The sequence below is a fragment of the Elaeis guineensis genome, chromosome 2, assembly GCF_000442705.2.
Source record: "Elaeis guineensis isolate ETL-2024a chromosome 2, EG11, whole genome shotgun sequence".
Lineage (NCBI taxonomy): Eukaryota > Viridiplantae > Streptophyta > Magnoliopsida > Arecales > Arecaceae > Elaeis > Elaeis guineensis.
Window position 1 is genome coordinate 13550872 of NC_025994.2, and position 27027 is coordinate 13577898.

Below are 27027 nucleotides of genomic sequence, written 5' to 3' on the forward strand. Positions count from 1 at the left end.
TTTTTATCACATCAGTAATGGGTCTTCTCTTGGACTAGTGAGAGGGTTATCAATTTGAATCACCGCCTCCCGTCCAGAAAAAATTATATCCTATACCATGTAGTAGTGTACCATACTAATCACACCCTCTTGTTTCTCTGTGGACCCACATTCGTTAATTAAGCACTTATCTCAATGCACTGATATAGGAATGAACGGCTATAATTGTGTGGTGCACCACCATATGGTACACATAATGTAGGATATAATTTCTCCTTGCCCAGGGATAGATCTGCTGGCCATCGGACATGTGGATGGACGCTATCTTTCCAAGCTAAAGGGTAAAGTCACCTCTTTGGACCACCAAACTACTCAAGGTCCTTCCACTCGGTAGATCCTGGTTTGCAATGTGGACCAGTTTCCTCCATCTAGCAGGTCTAATAGGCTATGTTACGTTTCAAACTGCACAAATTGACCTATGCTTGAATGATTATATCTCAAAATTCTTTCTTTTAGCTTTTTTAAATGTAAATATTAGACAAAAAATAGTATGATATCGTTGAAGAGAGAATGTTTGGTTTTCAAGGTCAAGGTTGGATTTCCCTTTTTCTTTCTCATTCTTTTGTCTACAGTTGGAATTGATCAGAATACAAAGCTTGCACCAGAAAAAAAAAAATAAAGACAAGAATCCAAAGTTGAGAAGCGAAAATTGTGAACTCTATAATTCTTATTAAGAAGGAATTTTTAAGTCTTCACCCTTGTGTTTACCTTCTCCAAATGCTTGTCCAATCTTCATTTCCAACCTTTAGATATATAACTCGACAAAAAATAATCTTTTCTTATTTTTTGCACAATAATCGTGGGCCAGATTAGGTTGAAGCCCAACAAATTGTTCAATTGTATAAGTGCATAACAGGGCACCTGCCCTTGGTTTTTTTTTTTCCCTCCTTGGCATCCAAGGGCTTCTAGGATGGAGGCAATCTTGTACTGCAAGTAAAGGCTATAAAATGATAATTATTGATAAAAGTGTGTCGATGTTTCTCAAAGGGTTGGTCTGTGACCTCGAAAAAAATTAGGTCAGTTAGATTTTTTTTGAGATTAATACAATAACTTGATCTAAGGTAAAGTATTGATGAATGAATGATTGCATTCATTTGCAAACCTAAAAGCATTGTATGAAATCTTGTTGGAATTTTGGTAAAACTTAATTCATCTGTAAGGCTATTAAAAAATTATGATTTTCTGAGAAATGGTATTTGTCATCGAGCATAATATTACATGGCTTGTTCTCATTTTCTGTTTTTGGTTTCAAAGATCCAAGAAGAAAAATTAACTAGACTAAACAACATGTATGATCAAATCTCTCTAACCTTTTGGAATTACTTGTAAAATCTTTAAAGTTCTTGGTAGGAAAGAAGTGTTGCTTTCCAAAAACACCTAGAGTAGAAGAAAGGAATAGCAAAAGTTCTTTTCAAATATTATCTTCAACATAAATATCCATGTGATATTTCACTTATGTGTAGAGAAACAAAAAAGCACAAAAATAAGAATAATGCCAAGAAAATGGCCTGTAGTTTGCAACCAAAATAAAAGAAAAAAAGAGGTCAAAGGAGGGTTGCAAAAATAGGGCTCACATGGTTTCTCCAGCCATGTAACCACCAGCTTTCTCCCAATTATTTAGTACTTGGATTCGCACTTAGTTTATTCAAGGCCAACTATGAGATTATTTTAATTTTCTCCATATCTATTCTCGCAACTTCCATTCATATCAGTTTCAGTACCCTCCTCCTCTTCCTTATTTTTCAAGCCAATTGAAATAAATTTCTTCATCGTTTCTCTCATGTTTTTTAGTTATATATATATGCCTATACCATGTCAATCACTTCTCCACTATTTCATCATTAACTTACAGAACTTCTATAGATCCTCTACTAAACTCATTTATAACTTCTTTAATTGTAAATGATCAACACACTAAATCTGGAAATAATCATTTTGAACATATGAATATTTGAATTCAAGTGAATGATATAATCTGGTTCATAGCTTGCCCAAGTAGAAACCCTAGGATAGTGCCGGTGTATCAGACATCAACTACCAAAGGAGATTGGAGATTGAGGACCACAAAGCAAGAGTCATGCCTCTCACACATCACACATCAACTACTAAAGGAGTTTTGAGGACCACAAGGTAAAAGTCATGCCTCTCACACATCACACATCAACTACAAAGGAGTACGAGGACCACGAGGTGAAAGTCATAACTATCACTCACTCAAAAAAAAAAAAAAACACACACACACATCAACTATTAAAGGAGTCCACACACACACATCTACAAAGGAGTCTGAGGACCACAAGGTAAAAGTTATGCCCACAACACAGACACACATCAGCTACTAAAGGAGTCCACACACACACACATCAAACTACTAAAGGAGTTTGAGGACCACAAGGTAAAAGTTATGCCTATCACACACACACAAAGAAAGAGAGAGAGAGAGAGAGAGAGAGAGAGAGAGATTACCCCATCATCTCTAGGAAAATTATAATTTTGCAGAGAAATTACCCCATCATCTCCAGGAAAATTATAATTGCAAATTTCTTTTCCTAGCCTGAGGTTTGGAGTTCCAAAAAAAAAAAAAAGTGTAGCCCAACATGAACACCTAGTAGATAAAGCAGTCAAACATCGGGATGGCCACCGAGGTCCAATGACCCAACCCTCCCAACACTTTCTTATGCTTGCATGTAAGAGTGGATGTATGCCACCAAGAGAAAGAACCTGGGCCAAAGGAGGTGAGTCCTCAAGTGAAGCAAGCTAACATCTTCACGTCTTTTGAGTATCGCCTTGACTCCTAGTCACTAATGAAGCCACAAGTACAAAGTAATCATATAAATTATTGGCAGTCAAACAACCTCACTCATCACTCATGCATGCAAACCAGGCAGTCCAAAAGCATGTTGTTGCCATAACAAAGTTGCCTGCAGATTTTGTACGTTCTTAGGGCCTTCAGCATACCACTCCCATACATAAAGAGCTATTAAAGAGATCACTCCCATCAAATACGTTCCAAATCCAACCGATTATTTTCTTAATTTGATATAGACCAAGATTCACCATCTCAATAACAGATTCCATATCTGTACTACCCTATTTACAATATTGACATATTGATATTCGATATGATATAAGACAATAAGACACATTAAATGTCGATACAGTACAAGACTATATACTGATTCGATATTGGCACCATATGGTACGGTACTGAATGATACGACAAACCTTGGCATAGACATTAGATCTCATCAGTGCCCTTCTATTAATCTCATGAGGTAGGACTCCTACAACACCAGCAGCAAAGGCACCAGGTAGAATGCTTGATAAACCGGGCAGTAGGAAAACCATTCAAAACAGAGAGGAAAAATAAAAAGGAACCCATCAAAACATATTAAATGGTTGCTAATTGCGATAGACATCCTATAATCACCATTTTGACAGATTCCTGTTCTTAACTCCTGTCTTGTTCACCTTATGTGCTATTTACTTTCGTGACTACATAATTGTTAGGCCCTTTGGCTTCATAGATCAAAATTAAATGATTGATGAGTGATCACCATTTTAGCTTTCAAGAAGTCTTCTCTGATTATCCTTTTGTGATAAACAAAAGGCACTGGATATCCTCATGGCATGGTAAACAACAATTCTATTGATTCAATTTCTTTTTTAACCAAGATTTGCCTCCACACAATGTGACTAACCTTTACCGTTGTCATAGCTCCCTCACAAGTCCTGAGTTTCGTCAAGAGAACTGTCCTTCATATATGGTCAATTTTTATATGAAATGCACTGTCTTGAAAAGAAATTCAGTTTCCATCTTTTCTATAGAATTTCAATATCAGCTCTATAAGAAGCAAGCTAAGATGTTTTACCTTGCAAGCACAAAGCCATAGTAATTCGATAACGCCAACCATATCTTGCCTATTGAATGCATGTTCCTTTACTGATGTTAGAATGGCTCTGCATCTTGACTTGCAAGTTACTGAAGTGCAACAGTAAAGTTCAGCTAAAAAATCCATCCTAACTCAATTATAAGTATTTATCATGTTATCATGAAGTATCCATGCATCTTACAATATTTCAAGTACTGGGGCACAATGCAGTACAATATAGTTTATCTGATCATTGATTATATGAATTAAAATTATTGCACCACATCATGAACAATGATGTGCCCAGCACATGAATCTAACTCAATTTTGGAGGAAAGAAATACAACAGAGTGCATAGGAACTTAAATGAACTCAACAAGCTAAATATCTATCTATTGCAGCCGCATAGTAATTATGGTACATCAGCTCAAGATAAATTAAAGCAAAAGTTCAGTTTTGCTAGTCAGGAATTTTTAAGATATTTTTATAGAGCATAGAAATAAAGATGAACTTAACACATTCCTTACAAAGTCAAAAGCACCAATCAACGAAAATTCTGTGCAATGCAACAGAACACATACCTGTCACTGTCCACCACCGAAACAGTGTACCATGCATTAAAATCTTAAAAAGCATTTTCCTCTCCAATCTTCAAATCTCAATATAAAGTTTCTTTCACTCTCATGTCATCCACTACTTCAGACATTCTACAAATAAAATGCACTCATTTCTATCTTTTAGTCCAATCCTAGGTTAACTTCTATCTGACTGCACAAGGTTTCCCTGCTGTTCGACATATGGCCTTATAAAAGTCCTCCTCCACCAGACCTCAAAGGCTCTCTGAAGATTCGGGCAGTTATCACCAACCTTTAAGAAACTTCCTAGCCATGAGAGCAAAATATTCTGCTGATCTTCCAAAGGAAGTGTCAGAATTGTACGGCCAATTCCTTCCTCCACAACCTTTCGATCAAATGATCTACATCCATGCTGTAACCAACTGTAGTCATCAATAAGTGGCTGCAACCAAACATGTAACAGCAGCTGGCGAGTGTCCTTTGATGGAAGCATCTCCCCTCTTCCAATCGCAACAAAAAGCCTAGCTGTAATGCAGCTAATGAGGTGGCGTGACATGATTGGTAGCTTTGAGTGTAACTCAGCCAGCTCATTCTGGCTAGCCCACATCACTGCAAACTCGTCTGCTATATGTCTGTCAGCCAAAATCTCAACTAACCAAAGAAGATTATCTGCCTCCAGAGCTATATGCCGGACGACAGGATCTTTGATTTCCAAAGATCTTTCTGCAAAACCAGGTTCAGATGCTTGTCTGAACACAGCTAACAGTGAGTCTAAGCAGTTCCGGCATGAACTGTATAAAGTTTCAATGCATATGTCTGTAGATCCATTTGTCCAAAGATTATTTTCCTTCAAAAGCTTCAAAACTAAGGATTTCATCTCTCGCCGACCACGATCCTCAGTGCTTTTGAGGACCATCTCCAATATATGAGCAAGTGTATCATTAGGAGGATTGGTGATATCTGATGCTACTCGTTTCAGTATAGGACTGATACCATAATCATCATTCTGAAGATGTCTGATAGATTTCACCACATTTTCTTCTTCTTCTCCAACCCAAGGGACTGCTTCCAGATAATCTAGGCATGACTTGACGCATGAACGGTAGCCAAGTGATTCTGCAACCTGCAAAATATCACCTCTAATTATGCAGAGAAACAAATGAACATCATATCTAACCAAACCCTTGTGAGATAACACTAAACAGTAAAATATTACAAATAAGGATTCAAGTCCTAACAAAACATCCTGCGGGACACCACGATGGGATATCATCCCATGCGTTGGGACAAGGCCGCTCCACTAACATCCCAGCATTCCAATCGGGATGCCTTGGGACATCCCCTGTCCCAACTGTTGAGATGGGGTGAGACGGTGGTACGTCCCATTTCATGGAAAAATTGAGACAGTCCGTCCCATAGAATTTAAAACCTTGATTTCAAATAGGAGCATTTCATTGTGATGCCTAAAAGGATGCAAAAAGAAACAATCATCCAAATAGCCACAATATCAGATTTTCTTTTTTTTAAAAAAAAAAAGGTTGCTACATGAATGGTGCAAAGAAACAAATAGATGCAAGCTCAAAATCCAATTACCTCCTTACAGAGCAGTCAAAGTTGCAAACAATTTTGAGTATACATATTTCTACAGTTTCTCTTGCAAGTTGCTTGTTCTATTTTGTTCAATATTTAATAGTCACTTCTCTATATCACCACGATCACAAATAAGGAGCCTAATTCGATTCACTTTGCTTTAAGCTTTTAGTAAACATATGTAGCCAGCCTGTCAGCTCAAACACTCTGAAATTCCATCTCATAAATTTTCCTTTCGTGTGTTTACACCTATATTCAAGACCTTTAAGAGAGTATTATTTTCCATCACATTTTACCATAGCAGGAGGACAATGAGCACTCCATGAATTGATCTCGAAATATGTGACTTCCAGCTACATCCAAATGCTTTTGATATATATATTGCACACACGTGCACGCATGTGCTCAAGCCACTTTGACATGCTAAGCGCTGATGACCTCAGCATTTAGCAGGCATATCCTCCTTAGTTTTTAGCATTTAAAGCTATAAAACATCCCCAAATCTTATCTCTTACATGGCTGTCTATTACTTTCCATCACACATGGCCACGGACAACAATAAGCACCCCAATAACTTGATCATGTAAAAGGACAAATTTAAGCTTCATTCAAATGCTAATCCCACTGATCTCCATCTTGGGTTCACATTTCCTCCTTATCATTTAAAGCTATAGAATATGCCCACCTAAATTATGGTCATATAATTAATTTTACATTCTCATAAGCATGTGGCAACCACAAAATGACAAATGAGATGTATTTCCTCTACATGAGTACTGCACGTCATATTTTTACTTCTTTTATGCCATAGCAACAGGATGAGAGAAGGTGAACTTAAAGAATCACACGGCCAAGATGTTCATTAGGTTTCTTCAGCAATACTAAATGCTGGTGCAGGAACTATACTAAATTTACTCCCTTCAGTTTTAGAAAAATCTTAACCTCTTTAGTCATCCATCATAAAAGACACATAGAGATTGCCATATTTTTACCAATGAAAAGCTACAGAACAAAATTTTGCCTCCTAAAATGTAACATTTCTCAAATGCTACTAAGATTAAGTCAATCATGTTGAGATAAGCTAAACAAAACTATGATACTGTAATGTCAAAAGATTTGACACTGGATACCAAATTAAACAAAACATCATTTGAAATCAAAATTATCAAAATTTATCAATCTTGTTCAATAATCTTGACCATATACCTTTGCTGCTGCAAACTCAAGAATCACCTTTAAGTATCAAATAATTGACATAAAAAAATGTACCAGTAGGTAATTTAGTACACAGATATGGATAAAGAACGTAAGTTGATAATTAGAAGGATCAAGAGACCAATTCTTTTGTTATAAGTGAAGAAAATAAACAGCATTATATCTGAACAAACCCTTAGAACGCGGAGTACACGTGGAACACTTTGCTTGATCAGTCTGTGCTTCATTTCTTTACAGTACATCAGTCCCACAGTCTCGACATAAATCTCCACATCCTCACAGTCCATTATTTCGATATATGGTACTGGAGACTGCCTAGAGAGCTTATCTGCAAAGAAGATGCTATGTTCTGCAAGAATGTTCCTGTGAACACTCATCCTTACAGCAATCCCTTCCTTTCCAAACAAAATGACTTTCAAATCACTGGTCTCTGGCTGGCCGAAGCCAACACTTATCTTTCGTTGTTGGTTCTCACCATTCGGTTTTGGTGGCCTCTCAGGAGCCTTTGTCGGACTTGCAGCAGAAGCATCTGGGGTCATACATCTCTGATCATCAGAAACAACCCTAGATCTTAATTGGTTAGGAAGTTGTCTCTTTTCTGTTGCAAGACTTGGTGCCTTCTGAACTGAAGGAGCCTTTGATGGTGGCGGTGACCCTTTTTGTTTGTTTTGTTGATTATGATTTTTGAGGGTCTTCTGAAGCACAGCAGGGGAAGGGCAACACCAGAACCCTTCTGGAGTCACGGCAATAGGAACGTTTCTGATCTTTGTCTGACCCGGTTCAAGCCTTCTAACTCTAAAATCTGCCATTCTAAAGCTTTTCTTTACTTAAAATTTCAGAAACTAAAGTCATGCAGTCACAGGCCACCAAGACAGCAAATCCAATATCTCCGAGAGCTCAATTTCATAGGTAACTACAAATTGAGATTGTCAACAGACTGCACAAAAATATAGACCTGCATGTGGGAACAAAAATCATAAATCAGGATATTTAAATCCTAACACAAGAACCGCACACTTTGATCTTTCATAAAATTTTACCCACCAAGAAAACCAAAGAACAAAATCACATGTCAAATCAAATTAAAGCGGATCCAATTGCATGCAACAAAAAGTGCAAAATTAAAATCATTATTTCCTTTAAAATTCAACTTGATATACAATATAATTTGCAAACAAACACACGTTCATCTTAAACAATCAAAGGGCAAACATGCAAGTTCAGGACCCAATATAGATATGCTTTGATTTTATCGAATTTAAGCCCGCGGATTCTAATATTAGTAACGAAAGCATCGACAACACAGATCACCACTATCTCTGAAACAATAAATAAACTTTTTCTTCTTAAATGTAGTTTTATCACCCCAACCATGAACCATATTTCACTCCGAAAAGTTCAAAATTCAAGCTCACAGAAACTTAGATATAGGTCTTAAAAAACAATAACCTCAGAAGACATCAATTGGAGAAGGAAAAGTGTGGAAAACCAAAGAAGCACTCGAATCCAAAGAATCTAGAAGCCGAAAACGCTAGAAGAAAACCCCCAAGATTCAACCTTTATATCAGGAAACATCAATTAGAGCATGAAAGAGCAATCAACAGTAAAATTTATCCAAATCCAAAGAACCTAGAAACCAAAAACAAACAACGAAACCCTCAAAACTCCACCTTTATCTCCTCGACATCAATTAGACCATGAAAGAGCAACGAACGCTAAAATTTATCCAAATCCAAAGAATCCAGAAGCCAAAAACACTAGAACGAAGCATCAAAGTTCCAACTTGGTATCACTGGACTACAGACACCGACTCACCTTAAGCCCTCCTCAGCCCCTTCGACCGCCCCACTCCACTTTTTCTTCCCATCCCTCCCTCCTCTCTCTCTCTCTCCTCGATTCCTAATGATGAAACCAAGCTCCGATTTCAAGCATGAGGGAACCGCTCGATGGGTGGAACCGCAGAGGGGAATGATCGATGTGGTGGTATTCAATTATTTCCCTCAGATTTAAAAGCGGAAAAAAGAGAAAAGAACGCGTAGAAGAAAAAGCCTTTAGCTTTACCAGATAAGAGTGTCGCCGCTTTTTCCATCAAACATATTCCAAGCCATCATCGCCTCTCCGCCTTTAACTTCCCTTCACTTCCCCTCTCTCTCTCTCTCTCTCTCTCTCCACCAGAGAGGAGAGCAGCTCCCACAGCCAGTCCCGCTCCCCACTTTCAGGTGGCAGAGTATTCCTAAACTACCCCTGCTTCGAATAAAATCTGAGGTGGAGGATTTAAGGGTTTCAGTTGGGGTTTGAACTTTTAAAAAGGGAATAAGCACTCCACATTATACCGAAAATGCCCCTGTCATGAACACTATAAACCCTAAAATGCCCCTGTTCAGCATGAAAATGGAGATTTAAAGATAAAAATATTGTTTATCTCCCAAGATCTTACATGTTTATAGCCAGAATTTACTCTTTGAACATGATCTTTCTACTTAATTTTCTCATATTTTATTTTCTTGTTTTTATAAATATATTTATTTTCAAGCAATTTAAATCATCCAATTAACTAAAAAAATAAAAATTTCTCCAGGTTATGCCAAAGTAAAGCTCTTTGTGGTCTCCCAGAATGGCTCCACTCAAAATAAAATATTGGAGAACTGGAGGGTTCTGGGTGGGGTAAACTTAAAAAGCACTCCATATTTTTTCAAAAATCCCCCTGCTTTGAATAAAGAAATGTAGCTTGTAGCCTGAAGGGAGGATTGGAGGTTTTTTTTTTTTTTTTTTGAAACCCTAGTTGAGGACTCTCTTGAAATGTGTTCACTGCTTTCAAGTCCCAACAACAACCAAAAAATGACAGCATAAGATCCAAATATCTGTAGGGAAATCGGCAGCATTGCATTTGGTAATTGCTTCTTATGGGGACCAAACAAGACCAGGAGATGGACACCAACTTGGTTTGTTCCGGGTGCTGGTTTTCTGAGGTCTGGAAGGTTACACTTACCCTTTTGGTTGTTTTGGAGGGGCCCACAAGGTGCAATTCCAGCTACAAGAGAGGAGGACAAGGAGTTGGAATTAAAAAAAGGTGAGTGGGTGTAATTTTGCTGAGCAGAAATTGGTGGGATAGGTTGGATGCACATGGTGGAGGTAGGAAGGAGAGGATGTGAAGCTGGATGGGGTGAGACTGGAGACTGTTTGGATGCATTCTAGAGACAATGATGGCTTTGGTTTTAAGGAATCATGTATCTTCAAACGGCGTTTTGTTTCTTCAGTATTGTATGGACCAATGTGCAGTGTTTTTTGAATAATCAAATAACTAACTATGAGAAGGATCAAATAAATAGTTTGATTTGTTAGCCAAGATTATGGGACAATTTAAAATATCCTATAATTTGCTAGACCTGAATCTAACAGATCTAGCCATCTACTTTTTTTTTCAATGAAACATACTGCAAAGTGTTTCACTGATTATACTTGAAAATAGATAGATTGTATCATGATTAGCTCTTCTAAGCTGAGGTAAATTAGACAGATAGTACAGATATCTCAATAATTGGCAAAGTTGCTCCTATATATATATATATATTCTTTGATACTCTGATAACTTTCAATCATGGAATTTAATTTAGCGTACCTGAGTAAATTACAACGTGGTTAGTACTTTGCATCATTACTTATACCAGTGATGTGTCTAAGAATCTCTACTTAATCAATTGATAGATTTTCCTATTTCATGGGATTAATACAAAATTTGTAAAATTAGGGCTCTGGATAGCTGGTGTAAGAGAGAAAATCTTTATAGTTGTAAATTTTAGATGCCTGTTTGATTAGAATAAAAATTTTTTTACACACTTTATAATCAACTAGCATCCTTTATTTTTTTCATTGTTATAATGTCATATTGCTCGATGCAGATCAAATGTTGTCACGCCCCCGACCCGAGATTTTGAATCGAGGGTCATGACAACCGCCGCATACTAATAGAAAACTCTTCCCATAAGCATGCAAGGCATCTTATCATACTATCCTAAAACAACAGCGGAATAATTAGTCAACAATTTAAATCTAAAATATAACGACCTAAATTTTTTCCTTTAATATCTCAATAAATTCAACAATGATTCAAAGGCTTTGCATCAAATTCAATAAGCCTTTCAACCTAAAATAAAAGTATGAAGATTCTGCTTCTGATCACTCTTCCATTCATATTTTGTATCATCTTAATTCCTCAACATCTGTAAAAACAATAAAAATAAGAGATAATGAGCTAGACAGCCCAGTAAGCAATGATCACTTTTCAATAGATTTCATCAGACATTTAAGTAAATTATTATTTATAAAAAATAAATATACAGAGTTCATCAATTCGAAATCAATTTCAATTATGCAACATAATTCATACCAAATTCATTTCTTTTTTCGAAAATTCAAGTTTCTTTTCAAATTTCAATTTCTTTTGTTCTTCAATTTCTTTTCGTCAACCATGAGCTATGACCACATTTTTCCTGTGGCAAGGTCATAATACCGCGTATCTGCTTGCGGTAGGCTGCGAATCATCTGGCAGTCATGTCCTTTGGAACCGCTGGTCTCTCTGGCGGTTTGTCGCTGGTCTCTCTGGCGACATGTCGCGGGTCTCGCTGGCGACATAAACCCTCAGGACAATAAATTGCCAACGTATATGCCCCCATTGGCAGGGTCCTTTACATAGTCAGGTTGTCAATTCATAATATTTCTTATATCATAATTCTTCATAAATCATGCTTTCATATTTTAATTTCGATAATAAAACATATAAATATGTAGTATCGAAATCAATCAATGTAATGCATCATGAAATCAATATGTTTAATCATGCTTCATCATAATATTTCAAATAAGATATTTTCATAACAAAATACCATTCATCCAATTCATGCATTGTTTCACAAATCATGTCAGAAGAATACATTATAATTTGCCGATAAATCTAGAAAAAGTGAAACATTACTTACCTCGAATGCATTCCAATAAATCCATATAATTCTATAAATTTTCTTCCAAAAATTATGTTCGTAGATCATATCGCGATATCCCATGATCAAACATCCACAATCCTATACAGAATCAATTTCAATAATTAGAAAGAATACGAATACCATATTTCAACGGTTTAGATTGGGTCCGATCATCTAATTTCATCTAATCAAAATCTAATTAGGACCTAAACGATCCAAAGTTTGACTATCAGATCAAATCGAATTCGAAGTGATAGGACCGAGATTTCTTCATCGATTTCATAAAATTAAGTGGAGAGAGAAAATCAGAGGAGAGGAAATTCATGAGGTACAATTCAAATTGATCAGGTGACACAATCCAACATTACGATTAGTCCAATATCTCAATTGGTGAAACCAACATGATCAAATCAAATCATGGCTAGATCGAAATCATGGATGATCAAATCTAAAGATTCATGGTCTGATCAAGGTGGGTGCCAGTACGCTGTCTGACAATCATGGATCAGGGTTCTTCATTAGAATCAGATCAGACTTATTAAAAAAAATTTCTTCATTCACTAACCTTTTTTTAGAGAGAGAATCAATCAAGAGAGAGAATATTTTAGAGAGAGAAAATTTTAGAGAGAGAAAACTCATCTTGAATTCTTCAGACAATATGATTCAACAAATTCTGATCGATCAGATCAAATCATGTTAAAATTATCATGTGGATAATTCAATAAGATCATGAGAAATAAAATCTAAAAATACCTGATCTGATCAAAGTGGATGTCGGTATATCGTCCGACGATTACAGATCAAAAATTCATTACGAGAATCATTTAAATTCATCATCATTCTTCTCAAAATTAAAAATCTTAGGAGAGAGAAATAATCTAGAGAGAGAATTCTAGAGAGAGAAAGTCCAATTCTAGAAAGAGAAAATACTAGTTCAGGCTGAAGAGAGAGAGGGAAGAGAGAAACTCTTTTTCTCATATTTTATTATTTATCTCATTATTTATTAATTAATTTTATTTTTCTCTTTCTTCTTTTCTTTCTTTCTCTTTTTTTTTTCTTTTTCTTCACGGAAGAGAGAGGAGAGAAAATCCTATTTATTATATTATTATATTATTATTATATTATTTTTTTCTTTTTTTTCCTTTTCTTTTTTCTTTTTCTTTTTTTTTTCTTCTTTTTCTTTTCTTTTTCTTTTCTTTTCCTTCTTCTTCTTTTCTTTTTCTTTTTCTTTTCCTTCTTCTTCTTCTTTTCTTCTTCTCCCGTGGGCTTGTTTTGGGCTGAAACAGGGGACCGTGAGGTCCCCTCGTTGGGTGGCCGGCCGGTGGCGTAGCCGGCGTGGGGCGGCCGTCGGCAAGAGGAGAGACGATCCGCGGCAAGAGGAGGCCAAACCGGTGGTCGACGGTGACCACCGGCGACGGCAAAATGGTAAAAAAAGAAAATTCTTCCGCAACAAAATCCGACGACTCCGGTCGCCGGCGAGCGTGCACATCGGCATGGGAAGGAAGGGGGAGGAGAGAGGAAAGGGAGGAAGCTTACCTCCGACGTCGGCGAGACTTTTCCGGCGAGAAATTGGATGGCACAAGGACGGGTCTCCGCGGGATTTTTCCGACGATTGCCGCCGTTTGAGCTTAGGATTTTCGGTGGAAAGGAGAGAGGAGGGATCTCCTCCTTAAATAGGGTCGGAGAGAACTTATTTCCGACTCCGATTAGGAGCCGACGAGAGGAGGAAGAAGACTCCCTTCGGGAGTCTTCTCCCCTGTTTTTCTATTTTTTTTTTTTTTTGTTAGTTTGGGCTTTGGCTGGGATATCACAAATGTACTACTCCAAGATCTAAAATAAATATCAATTAAGTCAACCTATAATAATGGAAGAAAAAATTTAAAGAGAGAGAGATAAATTTATTGAAAAGAAATAAAAGTTGAAACAATGGACTTGGCTAGTCTTAGGTCTTACAAAAACTCTTCCTAGCATAAAGATATCCCACCAAAACTCTCTCTACCCTATTTAGGTAACTCTCTCCCCTCTTAATAAAATATTTTATGCTTAAGACTCAAGCTAACTCACTAAATAAATTTCTAACAAAGTACTAACTTAGCAATACAACATCTCCTTCCATCTCCAATTACCATTTGCATCTACATACATATATTGCATAATTCTTTTCCCATCCATCAGCATTCCATTTGTCTACGATATACAGCACCCACTACCTCCCCGTTACCTTGTCACTTGCAAATGGAGGACTACTGGCTGGTCAAGGATAAGTGCATATTTGTAATAAGAAATCTGGCAACAGGATAGAAGACACAGGACAAAGTTAAAAGAGGGAAAGTTTATAGGTTTCCATAGTTGGAACCATGGATATTATTTGAGAACCCTTTCAAAGCGGGGATAAATAGAAAATTTAAAGAAAAAAGTTTAAGTGATAATATAATAATTCAGGAGCTGATTCTAAAAGGCTAGTTAGAAAATATTATTTAGATTTTTTGATCTTATACAAATATACAAGATCTATCTAGTGTACAATTAATATAGGAGTCAAAGCAAGCCTGCATGAGTCTCCACACATACGATAATGATTGAAGCAACACTATTAGTAAGAGTATATGTTCGAATAAACCTAGAGATAATTTCCTATACTTTGGTTGATGACAAAAGGATATGTTCTAATATTAATATTAAGTGTAGGAGAATTTGTTTCATAACTTCTTGTTGATAATATAGAATCACAATCTTGACCATTTTTTAAGAAAACTCATATAATTTATGATGCTTTCTATGTAGAAAACTTATTTCTGTATTGATAATTAGCTTATGCACACATACACATCAATGCTATGCATTGGCGGTGCATGCAACATTATGCAATACTATACCAGTCTGAAGCAAGCTTCTCTTGCATCAGTAGTTATTGCCATAAAAATAACCAAGGCTAGAGAAAGAAAAAAGAAAAAAATACTAACTATTTACACCACGTCTGCCAATGTAAACTGCTAAAGCTTCTAAGAAACTGTTCCACCATTGATCTCTTTCATCATTTACAGCTTTATGTGTCATGTCATTAGAACTAAGAAGAGATATGCTTCTGATGAAGTGACTGTGTCTCCACAATATACTCTCCCAAAATTGAGAACTTAATGACATAATATGCAAACCTTTATTGATGCAAGTAATAAATTTAGCTGTTTCGGATCAAAATTAAGCTAGTTATCATTGGTGGTGCATACTATTGCGTTCTCTAAAACTTTACCTTGTCATGCTAATATATATATATATATATATATATATATATAAAAGATAGATAGAGAGAGAGAGAGAGAGAGAATCATTTTGATCCATGTTGGAGCTTTGCTGTCGTGTTTGGGATTATTTCCCTCTATAATGGAGCTTTCAAATGATTCTTCCAAAGAAAGAGGGAAATAGCAGTGACCCTATTATTGACACGGGATCTTATGAGCTATGCTTTCTTGCATGCACCAATTAAAGGGGACCCATTTAAGGTGTGGTGTGCTTTGAAAACTTGGATAATTATTGGACACATTTATATAAGAAGGATGGGGAGTATATATAGGTCCGGTAGACGTGGACCATCATAATATGATAACTAGTTGGCTGCTTTTTATACTTGAAGCATACAAGATGCAACACAATACAAACATCCCAAATGGGTTGTTTGTGGTAGCTTTTGAAATAAAAAAGGATACCCATCTACTCTTCAAAATACATCGACAGTGAATCAAAAACCAAAAACTTTGATTGCCAAGTAAAAGAGTGTGATCACCAAGACGAGCCCCAACTCATGATGTGAGCGATAGCTCAATTTGTTGATGGTGGAGAATATTTTGTTTTCTAAGAAAAAATAAATATTAAGATATTATGGGAGAAATTTTTATAATTTAGGTTGTCGAGGATCTATTGCCCTTTAAAGTGAGAAAGGTGATCTACTCTCAGGGAAAGTTATTTTTATTTTAATCATATGGCTGGTGATCATTAAGTGAATATACAATTCAAGTATGGAGTAATACTAAATTTCTAGAAGTTAGAGCTGCAAACAAGTTATTGGATCAGGGCATGCTTGAGCTCGACCCAATTTGGTTTTATGTACGATTCTTAATATTGGATCCAGGCTCAATCCAGTAGATCATTGAATCGAGTTAGTTCAGGTTTGTGGAAAATATTTTTTGAACTAGTAAGTGACTTATATTGGTTCAAGGTCATATATGTATGACCTAGACCCAATCTAAAATATTCGGATTCGGGTCAAGTCCAAATCTATATTTGTTTATCAACAAAATTTCATAAAAAAAATAGTTCTTACTTCTAAGTCAAATTGATTTTGCTATCACTAAATTGTTTACTAATTAATATAGTTAAAACTCCTTGAATTAATATTTATTGAGAACTACAATCTGCTCCAATAAGCTAATAACCTTAATAACTAGCCTTTCTTGGTACAGTGAGATTAGTTCGAGCGCCTTTATCTTAGTAGGAGAAAACAGCCCCTATGGTGTATAGATCGGATCAAATCAAAGTATATGAATTCAGACTCGATCCAAATGTAGAATCAGTCTAATGTTGTACCTGATTCTAGCTTACAAGCCTTCGAGAATGGGTTGGGTCAATTTAAATTGATCAGGTTAGGTCGGGTCATGAGCCAACTCCACTCATTTATAGCTTTATTCCAAGTAGGCTCCAAGCAACTTGCATCTATCTATTCATCCATTAGCCTCGATGAGCAACACATCCCTCAAACTTTATGCTTCTTTCATTATATTTAAAGAATCAATATCCCATACGTAAACTGTTGGGATATACCGACTGACCCCTATATGCCGACTTATCCTCAGAACGGTCCGACCGACACCTGACTCTACCTACCAGATGGACAGACGATTCCGACAATGACTGCCGACGATATCCGGCCAAAGATATACGGCCAATCAGACCAATACTGTTTCCAACTGACCGAACGATCGAACCCATATCACCGACTCACTGTCGGAGGTGGTAGCCGACGTCTGACTTTCACAAGGCACCAGATCAGCCGACGGTGCTTTCAAGTCATCACCCGACGTCTCGACAACCAAATACCGACATATAGTCGGTCAGTCCGTCCAAACGCCGTACAACCGCTGTGGGCTGTTGTCCTGCCAAAGACATGCTGTATGACCTCTCTGGGGCATTGTCCTGCCAAGGACATGAATTAATTCTAATGACTTGACAACCCACGATGATTTGACAGTCTCCGACGATTTGACAACTCTCCAGTTGTCTACATCATTAATGGCGGGACCATACCGCATTCTACGATAAAATGGGGTAAGGCAACAGTTTTGGTAAGCGCTCTCTCTCTCCCGCGGAGCTCATGATTTTTTTCACTGTTGCCTAGTCTCCTCTCTGATTTGAGCATCGGAGGATCCCCGCTGGAGACATATCCGGTCAGTGAGAATTTTTCTTGCAGGTGCGCGTCTCCGATGATCAGACAACGAGAGGATTGGCCGCAACATAAACTTCACAGAAACAGTTATCGATGACCCATTTCTATTCTAATTGCACATAAACCTCATCTTTTTCTTTAGTATGCATCTCACAAAAATAAATGCTTCCCTCTCTTGGAATTCGGCATTTTTGAAACTGTGGTCTGATGACATTGATCATGTCACTATTTCAAAATAGAACTGCTTCTGAAAGATGAGGATCAGAAGAGCATTGCTGGAGCCGGACTGGTCCAACTCCTTGCTATGACAATATTTATGCGGCACACAGAGAAGGACGGATGGTCCCATTTTGGCACAGGAAATTCGACAAACACTTGTTTCCAACCCTCGGTTGGTAACAACCGACCAACGCTGGCGCTCCGTGGCACCTTGTTTCACGAGCCCACTCAGTGCACGCCCGTGCCGCGCCGTGCTGTCTCAGCTTCAATCGTCGCTGTCTCTCGTGCCACGCCCGCGTGCCGACCGTTCTCATGGATACCATGAGGGACGGCAATGATGCTTGGGGATGCAACCTTTGGACCTTTCCCTCTAATTTCTTCTTGGGGTGTGGATAAGGATTTATTAGACTTTGGAAGAGATCCATCATGCTTGCAAGGTGTAATCTTCGTGCTTGCATGAGTATGTCTGTTTTCCTTTGGTGAATGTCCATGTTCTATGTCTGGGCCATGGGTTTGCCCTCATGATAATTATTCATGGACTCAAAGCGGGGAAAAATAAATCAATTAATGCCGAGGGTAAAAGTGGGCTCAATACTACCTATACAGATTCATTTCGCATTTGAATCTCCCTAATTATGGATAGAAATTTGGACATTGGGCTAATATTCTTACTTACATTTATATCCATCAAAGAAAAATAGATATGAATATGAATAAAAAACTATCCAATTTGTTTCTAGATATTTGATTTTATTTATAATTCTATTTAATTCTATAAAATACTCATATTTTTTTTAAAAAAATAGATCATATTAATATACTATTAAATTGATTTATCATTCACTTAGTAATTTCTTTGATTCTATGGCCAAAGAGTTTAATCATCTAACTTATATTCACATTTATATCTATGTTTTCAATATGCTATTTATATCGATATATGTTTAAAATAAATATAAATATGAATTTTCTCATCCGATAAATATTTATATCCACATCTGCATTCATTAAATAAAACAAATATGAATATGGATAAACTAATATTCGATCCATATCTGATCCAGCTTCAACCAAATAAATGTTGATTTCTGTTGTACATACTATATCTTGTCGTAATATATAGAGCTGATAATGTACATGTAACTTACAATAGTACATGGAGCTATATATGAGACCAAACATGTGCTACACTTTTGTTGTTTGCACAAGCACTGCAATCACTTGCTTCTTGAATGTTGTACAAATACATGAGTTCAACAGGAATCTAAGTACATTTAGGATACTAACGAAAAAAATGTCAAAGTCATTTTTTTAGCAATATAGTAATAATGTGTCACTGTTGTGCTTTCAATTCCAAATTTCCACCAAGGGTAAGCTTTTGGGAGTGGATGCCAATCAACCAAGCTAATAATTGCCGGCATATTGAATATTGAGCACCTATCTATATAATATAATGAAATATCAACTCTATTATCTGTCTTGAGATATTGTCTAAACACATATTGATCGATTCAATCTATTTTTAACTATATTTTTAACTTCTATAATTGTTGTCATATTTAATCCTAGTTTTCAATGAATATTTCCTGATCTCAATTTGTCATATATGAGCCGAGGTCTTGGCATATCTATTTTTGAACTATTATATGAGTTTTTATCTTTCAAGCTTTATGTCAGTCATCTATATATCAAAGTATAGCCGCTCCAAAACAATAGAACTAAAGGGAACTCTTATAGACCTTGACAACGGCTTAATAAGATTTCTACGAGTTCCATTTCTCACATCCACAATTGCTCTTATTTGAAATTTCCCACTCTAAAGAAGATTTGCTCCACCAATAGCTGTCCATAAGATTGCTGCATGTACCAAAATTTTGGAAGTGAGAAAATGGAGTCCCGGATGCAAATTGCATTGAATTCTAAAAGATCTTAGCTAGGGCTGCAAACCAATATATAGATTTTGATCTGGTGTAGTGCCAATCCTAGTTGAATACAATCATTCAGGTCTTACCTGTCTTTTTTGATTTTCTTAGGTGTAAAATGTTATATACAAAAGGATGGAATAAAATTATCTCTTTCACAAAATAGAATTCCAACTTATCTTAGTCTTTTCCATGAAAAAAGTGAGAAATAGGACAATCTATTCCAAAGATAGAAATGGAGTTTAAGTTAATTTCATCAAAAAAAAGAAAAAGAAAAAACTTGATGTTGCACGTTGGATGGTGTTGTGCTAGTATGTATGAGGCAGCTACTTGATATTTACTTAATTCCTTTTGTGAGACTGCCTTTCTAGATCAACTCTCTTTATATTATTATAATGGACCGAATATGCACCACTCCATTGTCGTCTAGTCCGGTTAGGATACCTGGCTTTCACCCAGGCGACCCGGGTTCAAATCCCGGCAATGGAAAATTTTTCTTTCCTTCTTTTTTTTTGTGCCTTTTTGTTGCTTTCATGTCATTTCTCACCCTGTAACGTTGAGCCTTTTTGTTGCTTTCATGTTATTTCTCACCTTGTAACGTTGAGTACAGGTCTCTGTTTTGCCTGATTAACGTGGAAAAAGGGCAAAATGAACAGCTGTAAGAGCGTCTACTGCAATTGCTCGTTTGATTTGAGTCGAATAACACATGATGATGCTGCTAAAATTTCTGTAACCATGGAAGTCCACAATAACCTTGGTGTTGTTGCTTCAATTTCAAATTCTCCATTAAAAAAACCATATATAAACTCTTTATCGAAAAAAAAGAGAAAAACAAAGTATCACCTAAAATATTCAGTGGAACAATTATCATGTATTAATTTTTTGAACGGCACTTGATTCTCCTTGATTGATCCCTTAATTTATAAATGCGACTTCCTCTGATGGTTTTCCATATAACATTTCCTGAGTAATTTTAAACAATTCAGCAGATGGAATCGGAAGCATATCAAGAAACATTGGCATCAAGGAAGACACCAACATGTGGTTCAAGTTTGCACAATTTTGAAAAGAAGTCTTTGTGAGTGCATTAGTTGGATGATTAATCCATCAAAACTTACACAGATAAACCTGAGAAATGTTGACCGTCAAACGCCTGCGACCACCTACATCCAAAAGATCTGAAATATCCAAACATCTGAGGCCAAATTTCATTAACAAAAAGTTAGCAATTTCATACTGTATTTCAGTTTTGGACAATCTTTTCTCAGTTGGTTTTCCACTCCATTTAAACATTAAAAGATGGGCTTTAACAGCTCCATGCACAGCCTCACAGAACAGCAAAAAACCTGCACCTCATGAAATTTCACCAAATGATCAAGTGAATGAACTCAATGAAGCATGCTTGGCAAAATCCTCAGAAAACAAAGTGATTATACATTTTGGATATCGATATTTCGATCAAAAACCTACAACCATTATTTTCACAATTTATGAACAATGTGTAGATATTATTTGTTCGAGCATCTTCTAGACACCTGAAGGAATTACATGACAGTCTAATGCTTCTCTTCCTTGGGAAAGTCTTTCTTCGGAACCTGTGACTCCAATTCCTTTGGTGCTGACCTGTGAAAAAGAAGGGCAGTTTAAGACAACATAATATATACCTGTTAAAACTTAGCACCTACATTACATATATGATAGGCAACTCAACATGTTCTAACATGTCTAGAAGTGCAAGAAAACCATGGGCTCACAAATGATTCCAAAAGCACAAAAGACATTATCGGGCTTATTTACTTCCCTGAGAACTACGCTAAGTTCTTCCGGGGAGCAAGGCCACATCGAGAGGACAATGGAAATAGGAAATGCATTTGAACCTTCAATTGGCGAAGATATTCACCCACATACTTCGGCAACATCACCTGAACTTGATTGAAGGAAGGTAACTACTGCTAACTTTCCATCCTAATCATATCAACCAATATCAGACAAAACAAAAGAACCATATGCTAAGCTATATACTACATGAAATGTGGGGTTCCAATGAATTCTACGGTTTAAAATTCTGCTGGCTCAAGCTGATAAGTACATAGTCTGGCTTCAATACAATCATTCCCCACAACAAAAGCCTGCAACCAAACACTTGATTTCCAAAATGAAGAAAAGGTGGCCAGAAATTTCAGCAACTCAGCCATGAGAACGGGGTCACATATTGTAGGGCTCCACAAGTGTAACAAAGTACACAGGTAAAAGTTTTAAAAGGCTATCAGTTGGTGCAACTAAATGATCTGTCTGGTATATTAACTTTAGGCTGGCCCCTATAGAATGAATAAAGCAAATATTAAGCATGCTACTAGACATCAAATGTCATTTTATAGTAAGAGCTTCTCCTACAGAAGCTACTGATGTTACCTAAGAACATAGACCACTTTTAGCCTCTTCAACCCCCAAAGCATGTTCTAACATGTCAAAGCATCTGAACAGAGCAGAAAGAACGTGAGATGCTTAAAATGACCAAAGCCATAAACAAGAAGCCTTCTCCCAACAATTTGAGGAAAGCTGTATACACCCTACTTCACCATTCCTTCAATCAAGGGTTACATCCTTTTCCAATACATGTCTTCCATATTTTCCCTTGCATCCATTAGAATCTTATGATTGACATTGTTATGTACCTGGCCAAGGCCTAAGACAAATACTCCTCTAACACCTCGGCATTTTTAATGTATTGGTTGAGTGATGCCTGCAGAAAGGGCGACCAAATGACCAGTGTGTAGCCACTATAGAGAAAGGGCTATTTAATTGTCCTAGAGTGAAAGCCAACACATGGATACATTAACTAGACCAGAGCAATAACCACCAAAGAGCAGGCTGTCAAGGATGTTGGCTGTGAAATGTGGTGGTTTGTTGAGTACCTGGTTAAAAACATAAACCTAACACATCTCTAACACCTGCATTTTTGGTGAATTAGTTAGGGTCGTAAAATATGCTTTCATAGAAGCCCCAGAAAAACAAGTACTTATGTTAATATGCATTTCAATTTCCCAAAACATTATCAGTAAGCATGTCCTGGACTGGATTGGAAGCACCAGAAATATCTATTAAGCACACAACTGATCAATCGAGAAGGCTCCCTAGGCGAGTTTGCTGTTTTCATTGACTTTTAGTTGGCAAAATGAAATATTTTACAGAGGGAAAAGACAAGAAGTAGCTAACCAGAGGAGCAACCTTGTGTGCCCAGATGACAACCGGAATGACCAAATAACATACTCCCATGGAAGAGTACTAGGCAAAGTTATAGGTCTTGCCTGGAACAAATAGAGTCATCTTGCACAACATTATACTACCTATTCTGTCATAGAATCTCGACACACATATCTGACTGGAATCTATTGCCTATATAATTTGGTTTCAGCAAGAAAAGACCAATTACCTATACAAAGAACAGTTAAAAAAATGAGACCATCCTCTTAGAGTATCAGATATGCAATTATTTAGCACTGCTTTATGCCTCAGATCATGAATCAGAACCGAAAGGAACGCCACTAGACAGAGTTGTCAATCCATGTTTGATTGAGAATTCATACAGCCATGTGTTTTTGTCAATAAGATGATTTCAAGCAATATCACAGAGCTTGAAGCATTGCATAACATTCCAACTTGTGGGGATTATTCTCTAGCATTCAACTTGTTATCAAAGTGGGCACTGGATGCTGTTGTTTTATGAAATTATGTGACATTCCAGCATGTAAGATATCATATGCTGCCTAAATCATCTTGCTAGCTAGCATACAAGGTTCAAAAATTTTCAAGTCTTTAGCTTGAAGTGCAACTCTTGATATGGCCTAGTAACAAGAAGACCATGGAGGAACATATAACCTAAGCCATCACTTACTCGAAAGCACAGGACAAACTACAGAGTCTGAAGGGCATGACCAAGTAACCTACCTTTTGTTTGTGAAAGCAGTTCTCAACCATTTTAGGTCAGTTATAAGCTTATAGCTGCATCTAATAAATTAATCCAAGCTACGACATAGAAGAAGAAGAAGACATCAAGCTGTAACACAATGTACATTGGATCTAAGATTTTGTATAAAGATCAGAACTTGATTATAATCCTTATTAATTTGATATATGAACCAATAGTGCTCGCTCAGCCATTCAATGCACAGCCAACGTATAATGTCATTTTCACAAAGAACAATCAACTGCTTCAGCAATGCCCTCAATCTAATACTAGAAACTACTCCTAAATTTAGTACAATCCAATGCCCTCTAAGTCTATATATCAAATTTTCCCCCAATCATCACACACTAAATTGACATCTTGGCAAAGTATATCCATTTTCCAGCCATCTTGTCATACATCTTGTAATCCAAATGTCGTAAACCATTACTTCTAATTCTGTCTAGCATGGAATGCAATTCTTATTCTTAGATTCTTTCTGATGACAACTATATGACTATGCTTCTCGTCCCTTCATACTCACAAATGAGATAGCTGTTGCCAAGAATGGGCCTTACTTCTTGGTGACTCAAGATGCATTGTGCCCTTAATTTAGTTTTCCTGTGGCACCGTGAATAAAATCACCTTCACCTTTTTCTATTACTACCACTGTTCCTTTATTGACATTATCTTTACTAAACTCACTAATAGCTTGGCAACTTGACATTGGGTAATTTAGCAGTTTTCGATCTTGCAAGAAATGGCCCAGTCTGGTATATTCCTGAAACAAAAGCAATGCCAAATTGGCCTAACATAATTCTTATATGCCCATAATTTCGTGTACATTATTATTCACCAACCAAAAAATTAACAATTCAGTTGCTCTAACACAGCGCATCACTGAACCACGGAGTCTGAGAAGACCGAATTACTTACCACCAGAAAGTTAAACACTAAACCAATTCCACAGAGATTCTAAAAAGGAAATAATTGTTAACTACCCCATAAAACTTTTGTGACAATAACTAAAACAGATTTCTACAGTAAATATCAAGAAACCGGTCAAACTCCATCTAACTGACGGAAGAAATTGTCGCAATAAAATTATATTGCATCAAATCTAAGTTTCGATTCATTTGCTTAACTAAAATATCAGAGCGAAATCCAAACATTCTCAGCTAGGGTTTGGATTCAGAAAAGGGAAAGAAGGGTTTTTTACTTGGCGGCGGAGGTGGATTCCGCCTCGAGCCAGTGGCGGATTTGGCGGACGTTTCGGCGGAAGATGGCAGCGGACTGCTTGACGTCGCTGCGGAAGAGGAGGACGGCGGCGCTCACACCGACCACCGTCAGGATGAAGTTGGTCAGTGCCATCTTCTTCGGGCAAAAATAATAAACCCTAGAAAAACCCTAACAAGTTGTGGCTCTCGAAGACGTCTCTTCTTGTGGAGTGAAGAGGATCAGAAATAAACCGAGGACGGAGGTGGGACGAGAAATAAAACGAGGACGGAAGTCGGAGACTGGTGAAGTGGAAGGGCGTCAGACAAGATCGTACACTGCCGGCTGCAGAACTAGGGTGAAATTGGGTCGGGTCCGGCCGGGGATGATCCTGATTCAATCTGATTTCTTGACCAGATCCTGACGTTAGATTCAAATTCAATCCAATAAAAAATTAAGTTGGATCAGGTTGGATCCACCGTAAAGACTTTCGGCCCAATAGACCATTTGGATCGGATCCAAACAATGTACAATCTGATCCCAAAAATTAGGATATAAATTGGATTTAAATTAAATATATCCAACTATATTTTAATTACCACACGGCCAACTACCATCAATCATACAAAATAAAAAATAAATAATATTATTTTTTAAAAAATATATAAAAATATTTTTAAAACCTATCTTTATGTTAAAGATATTATACATATAGATTTAGATCCTAACAATATATTGGATTTGGGTCATAGAAAAAAATGATCCAAATGATTCAGAAATTAAATGAGTTGGATTGGGTCAAATCAGGTCCAAATTCAATAAATTTAAATTCGATCCAGAAAATAAAATAGATCCGATTTTAAAATCTGATCTGGTCCCATAGATCTTTTAAAATAGATCGGATTGAGTTTAAGTGAGACAGACTGGATTGGATCACGGATCAACTTGATCCATTTGCATCCTTGTACGGAACTAAAAGTTTTCATATGGGGATCGTGGTTGTACCCTTTGTGTGAAAGAAGGATCCACCTTCCTTCGCACCCATCTGCTGTTGGATCACACACTACACGTATCTCAAGGTGCTCCAAACAGCATCTTTCATCCTCCTATACAGATCCCAAAGTGAGCCGTGGATGATCAAAAGGTGGATGCGTGTGAATCCTTCGATCATTCAAATGAACGAATAAAAATAAAAAAAATAAATTAAACAAACTTAATGGTTCATTTGCTTGGGGTGTATCAGATTATATAATATTTTGATGATTCATGAGAATTACTTATCCAAAAAAATTGATTATAGAAAAAATAAATTTTATCATATTTGATTGGTGAAAAAAATACTTTGAAAAATTATATTAGAAAAAAATTACTATGTCTAGTTGGAGATAATCTTATATGAAAATATTGTCAAGTTTCCAACAATATTTTTGAAATAATATCATTTTTTTTTAGATCTATTTGTTGACTATTTATGGCTCACTTATATAAACATTATCAATATTAGCTATTTCAAATATTAAAGTATATTTACAGAAGTTAATAAATATTTTAAATTAATTATACATATATAAAAAAATATATATTTTACTATAAATAAAATTTAGTATCTTTGGTATATAAATAAATATATTAATTATTAATAAATTATATATTAGATTTATTGATAATTAATAAATATTTATTTATTATTTATAGATAATTAATATTTATTCATAAATATATTATTATTTATAAATATCATAAATTAATATATTAATAATTCATAATATATTAATACGATTTATATTAAGTATATAATATAATTAATACAATATTAATATACTATAAGTGAGGATATTTCCATCAAGGAATGATACTTTTAGATTTCTTCCACTCAATAATCTAATATGAAAAATAAATACTACTCTTTTGGTAGTATTTATTTTATCTTCTCTCTTAAAAAAAATAGATACGGGGTCAATCATTTTATTTTACTATCTCTTTTATCCACTTTTCATACCAAACACAGAATATAAAAT

The 27027-nt window shown here is 36.2% G+C and overlaps 2 protein-coding genes and 1 non-coding gene across 4 annotated transcripts; 1 reads left to right on the forward strand and 2 right to left on the reverse strand.

The window, feature by feature from the left end:
- Window positions 1–4365: 4365 nt before the first annotated feature.
- On the reverse strand, window positions 4366–9530 carry LOC105059921 (BTB/POZ domain-containing protein At3g50780). Of its 2 annotated transcripts, none has more exons than XM_010943439.4 (3): window positions 9353–9530; window positions 7465–8246; window positions 4366–5609 (listed from the first exon to the last, which is right to left on the reverse strand). In XM_010943439.4, the coding sequence occupies exons 2-3, from the start codon at window positions 8098–8100 to the stop codon at window positions 4665–4667; spliced, it is 1581 nt and encodes a 526-aa protein (XP_010941741.1). In that variant the 5' UTR covers window positions 8101–8246; window positions 9353–9530; the 3' UTR covers window positions 4366–4664. The 2 variants fall into 2 exon arrangements, with proteins under 2 accessions (XP_010941741.1, XP_010941747.1); XM_010943445.4 differs by lacking the exon at window positions 9353–9530 and adding an exon at window positions 9107–9336.
- A 10733-nt stretch (window positions 9531–20263) lies between these two features.
- TRNAE-UUC (transfer RNA glutamic acid (anticodon UUC)) lies at window positions 20264–20337 on the forward strand. Its single transcript has one exon. It is a non-coding gene; the product is annotated as a tRNA-Glu (tRNA).
- Window positions 20338–21227: 890 nt separating this feature from the next.
- LOC109505727 (uncharacterized) lies at window positions 21228–25354 on the reverse strand. The gene is made up of 2 exons (XM_019849838.3): window positions 25014–25354; window positions 21228–21471 (listed from the first exon to the last, which is right to left on the reverse strand). Exons 1-2 carry the CDS (start codon window positions 25163–25165, stop codon window positions 21405–21407), a joined length of 219 nt encoding a protein of 72 aa, XP_019705397.1. The 5' UTR covers window positions 25166–25354; the 3' UTR covers window positions 21228–21404.
- Between the last annotated feature and the right edge of the window lie 1673 nt (window positions 25355–27027).